This window comes from Nicotiana sylvestris, chromosome 9, assembly GCF_000393655.2.
Source record: "Nicotiana sylvestris chromosome 9, ASM39365v2, whole genome shotgun sequence".
In the NCBI taxonomy this organism is placed as follows: Eukaryota; Viridiplantae; Streptophyta; class Magnoliopsida; order Solanales; family Solanaceae; genus Nicotiana; species Nicotiana sylvestris.
This window is the reverse complement of record NC_091065.1, coordinates 25,025,417-25,029,979: the sequence shown is the minus strand read 5'-3', so window position 1 is coordinate 25,029,979 and position 4,563 is coordinate 25,025,417. Positions and strand designations below refer to the sequence as shown.

General features: G+C 44.0%; 1 protein-coding gene across 1 annotated transcript; it reads right to left on the bottom strand.

The window, feature by feature from the left end:
- Window positions 1-1,992: 1,992 nt before the first annotated feature.
- LOC138877352 (uncharacterized) lies at window positions 1,993-4,356 on the bottom strand. Its single transcript, XM_070156956.1, has 4 exons — window positions 4,251-4,356; window positions 3,601-4,196; window positions 3,120-3,513; window positions 1,993-2,327 (listed from the first exon to the last, which is right to left on the bottom strand). The coding sequence occupies exons 1-4, from the start codon at window positions 4,354-4,356 to the stop codon at window positions 1,993-1,995; spliced, it is 1,431 nt and encodes a 476-aa protein (XP_070013057.1).
- Window positions 4,357-4,563: the final 207 nt, after the last annotated feature.

The window sequence follows — 4,563 nt, the reverse complement described above, 5'->3', positions numbered from 1 at the left end:
CACTTGGGGATCCTTTCTTAACTACTTCAAATGGTTCACCATTTGTCATGCTCAATTTGTTCACCAATCCTCCAACCATTGGTTTTTTGACTGGCTTGACCTCACTGGACCGGATCATCATGAAGGACTACGAAGGCTTCTTGGGCTTCTCCCCCTTGTGTACTATCTAGATCATGTTCGTTTCTTGATGGGTTGGCAATGGGTTCTGGTTGATGTTGGGTGCCTCTAGGGTTTGGACTTCAATCTGGTTTGTGTCATTGAGCTCCTAGATGGCATTTTTCAAATGCCAACACTTCTCTATATCATGCCCCGGAGTACCAGAACAATATTCACAGCTCACGGAGTAATCAAGATTCTTTGGAGAAGGGTTTGGCAATTTTGACTCAATTGGCTTCAGCATATCTAGCTACCTCAATATATGGAATAAACTGGTGTAAGACTCCCCCAATGGGGTGAAGGTTTTCTTCCGCTGCAACCTCTCATTTTTGAATGCTGGATTGGGTCGGAAACCTGAGCCGACAGGGTTTCGGTAGGCTCATGGGGGTGGGTAAGCATTTTGTGGAGCTGGGTAGGTGTTTTATGGGACTGGGATACGCCATTGTGAGTAGGCAGGAGGCTGAGTATATGTTTGGGCGTGATGGATAGAAATATGAGGGTCTGGTGATGGGAAGTAATGTTGGGTAGATTATATGGGGTTTGGGTGTAGGTTCGGTAATGGGGTCGAGGTTGGGTATATTGGTGTGATGGGCCCCTGGGTCCAAACCATGATCCTGAATCAACTGTTGCCACATCTTCTTTCTTCTTCTTTCCAATCACTCCCCAGTACCATTCTGAATGGCTTGGGTAGTTGCCTTGATAGCCGAGTAACTCATGATTTTGCTTGATTTAAGCCCTTCTTCCACCATTCCACCCATCTTCACTACCTCGTTGAAAGACTTGACTATGGCCGATATCAGATGGCCAAAATAAGTAGGCTCTAGAGCCTGTAGAAAGTACTCCACCATTTCGCTCTCCTCCATCGGGGGTTAAATCTTGCCGCTTGTTCTCTCCAGCGAAAACCATATTCTCTGAAACTTTCACTAGGCTTCTTCTCAATCTTAGTCAAAGACAAATGATCTAGAACAATCTCGATATTGTACTGGAAATGACGAGCTAATGCTTGGGCCAAATCATCCCAGGTATACCATCTGCTGTGATCCTGACGAGTGTACCACTCCAATGCCGAGCCACTTAGACTCTGGCTAAAGTATGCCATCAATAGCTCATCTTTCCCACCGGCTCCTCTCATTTTACTACAGAATCCCCTCAAATGGGTCACCGGATCTCCGTGCCCATCATATAGATCAAATTTGGGCATCTTGAATCCCACAAGCAACTGGACGTCAGGGAACAAACACAAATATTTATAGGCTACGCTCACCTAGGCTCCTAATCCCTGCATGTTTCTGAATGACTATTCCAGGCTTCTTACCTTCCTGAACATCTCTTCCTGCTCTATGGTTTTAGGTGGTTTCTCAGTCTCAACTAGGATGTCAAAACGAGGAGTGTAGGAGTAATGCTCTGGGCCTTGAAAGTAGGCTCTGGGGGATAGTATTGGTTATCTTGGGTCTGGAATAAGGGATCACTGGAGGATCGATGGAGTGTAGTGGGTGGGGGTGCCACGAAAATAGGGGTGGTTAGTGGAGGAGGGTACGAGACTGGTTTGGGTGGTGGTGTTTGTGGGGTTTGGGAAGTGGTGCCTTGGTAGTGGTGGTAAATGGGGAAGCCTGGAAGCTCCAAGTCATGGGTAGGGTAGTTCTTTTCATGATTCTTTAACTACCTGGAAGCATAAGCAATAACTTTTCCATTATGCATAAGAACATAACCAAGGCCCACTCTGGAGGCATCACAATACACTGTGAACCCACTCGAACCTGTCGGCAATGTTAACACAGGTGCAGTGGTCAACCTCTTCTTTAACTCTTGAAAACTCTGCTCACAAGCGTCTGACCATTAGAACTTAACTGCTTTCTGAGTCAACTTAGTTAATGGAGCTGCAAGTGAGGAAAACCCCTCTACAAACCTTCTATAGTATCCAGCTAACCCCAAAAAGCTCCTGATTTCGGTTGGCGTTGTCGGCCTAGCCCAATTCTTGACTGCTTCTGTCTTCTGAGAGTCTACTTTTATTCCTTCACTAGATACCACATGGCCTAAGAATGCCACTGACTGCAACCAGAACTCACATTTTGAAAACTTGGCATAAAGCTCATTCTCCTTTACAGTCTGCAAGGCTATTCTGAGGTGTTCTGCATGATCTTCCTTGCTCTTACAGTATACCAAAATATCATCTATAAACACGATAATAAAAGTATCAAGGAATATCTTGAAAACTCTGTTCATGAGGTCCATGAATGCAGCTGGAGCATTTCTCAACCCGAAGGACATCACTAGAAATTCATAGTGCTCGTAACGAGTTCTAAAGGCTGTTTTAGATATATCCTCTTCTTTGATTCTCAACTGATGGTACCCCGACCTCAAGTCTATTTTTGAAAAGTACTTTGCAACCTAAAGTTGATCAAATAAATCATCAATTCTTGGCAGTTGGTACTTGTTCTTAATTGTAACTTTATTCAACTGTCGATAGTCGACGCACATTCTGAGGGACCGATCTTTCTTCTTGACAAACATGATCGGGGCACCCCACGGTGAAACACTCGGCCTGATGAAGCCCTTGTCAAGAAAATCTTTCAACTGCTCTCTCAACTCATTAAGTTCTGCTGGAGACATTCTATAAGGAGGTATAGATATGGGCTGAGTGTCTGGTATGAGATCAATGCCAAAGTCTATGATTCTTTCAGGAGGAAGTCCGAGAAGGTCATCTGGGAAAACTTCTAGAAATTATCTAACAATTGGCACAGACTGAAGAGTTGGTGGTTCTGATTCTGGATTAATGAAGTGAACCAAATAGACGAGACACCCCTTACCGATCATTCATTTTGTCTTAAGGTAAGAAATAAACTTACCTACAAGCAATGCTGAACTACCCTTCCACTCTAAGACTTATTCATTTGGAAATTGGAACTTGACTATCTTGGCACAACAATCTAACATGGCATAGCAGGAAGACAACCAATCCATACCCATGATCACATCAAAATCCACTATTTCTAACTCTATAAGATCGGCTTTGGTGTTGCGACCTTGGACTAAAACTATACAACCTCTATTGACTGTGGTGACTTTCACTAACTCGCCAACTGGAGTAGATACTAGGAATGGCTCACTAAGTTGTTCTGGTTCTAGTCCGAGGTTAATTGCAAAGTATGGAGTCACATATGAAAACGTTGAACTTGAATCCATTATGACATAAGCATTATGTGAGCAGACTAAAAGTATACCTGTAATAACTTCTGTAGATGCCTCTGCACTCTGACGATCAAGTGTAGCAAACAAACGGGGTTGTCCCCCTCCTTGAGTAACTCGATCGGCACCTCTACCTGCCCCATGCCCGGTCTGATTATGAGAACCACGAGCCTGAGGTTATGCAACTGCAGTAGCTGAGGAACTAGAAGGACGAGTTGATCCCCTACTGAAATTACACCGCAACTTTGGGCAGTTGACCTTTATTTGACAATGTCTCCGCAATGATAGCAACCATGAAACCCGAGCTTGTACTGGCCTGAACGTCTTACATGTTCCACAAAGACCTTGTTGGTGTGAATGTTGCTCAACATGACTCTGGCTATGTGAGGATGATGTCTTAAATTTTTGATTCTGGCGAGACTGGTTTCCATAACTTTGAGTATGTCTAAAGGAAGACCCACTACCAGAGTGATGACTGGACTGAGCTGGTGCTAATGACTCCTTATTAGAGGAATCTCTTCCACCCCCGCTGGATGTACCATTAAACCTGCCTGTTGTCGGGGCTTTCTTGTTATGCTCTTTTTCTTCTCTCCTTTGTTGTTTGTCTTTTTCTAAGTACTTGGCAAATCCCACAATAGAGGAGAAGGTTGTCATCCCTACCGCTATAGTCGATGTTGTATCCTTAATGTGGTAAGATAAACCGCCAACAAACCTACGAATCTTTGCTTTTTCTATCTTAACCGTGTGAGGAGCATGCTTAGCTAACCTTATGAATTCCGTGTAGTACTCTTGCACACTTTTATTCCCTTGCTTGAGCTGTTCGAACTCTGTAGCCTTAGCTTCCCTATCCTCTTCTGGGATAAAGTTAGCCATGAAGGCCTCTTGAAATTCTTCCCAAGTAGGTGGACCATCATCTTCATCTCTTTCCTTTTCCCACATCTCAAACCATGCGTCGGCCACATCTCTAAGCTGGTAAGCAGCCAACTCTACAGCTTCATCATCAAATGCCTTCATCGCTCAAAGGGCTTTCTTGACACCCTCCAGCCACAACATTGGATCTTCATCAACTATAGAACCATGGAACACTGGAGGACTCAACTTCAAAAATTCATTCACTCTTGAGGACTCAAAATTGTTCTGTCTATTTGATTGAGGTGGAATCTCATCTCTTCTCTCGTTCTGGTTAGCCATGAAGGCTTTAAACATATCCATAGCACTATT

Bases quoted from the DNA above. Each gene is read 5' to 3' on its own strand.
- LOC138877352 (XM_070156956.1), bottom strand. From the start codon at position 4,356: ATGAAGGCATTTGATGATGAAGCTGTAGAGTTGGCTGCTTACCAGCTT. The intron at 3,514-3,600 runs GTCAACTGCCCA...GCATAACCTCAG, and splicing joins GGAGACATTGTCAAATAAAG to GCTCGTGGTTCTCATAATCA. The intron at 2,328-3,119 runs GTATGGATTGGT...TCGTGTTTATAG, and splicing joins GGATTTTGATGTGATCATGG to ATGATATTTTGGTATACTGT.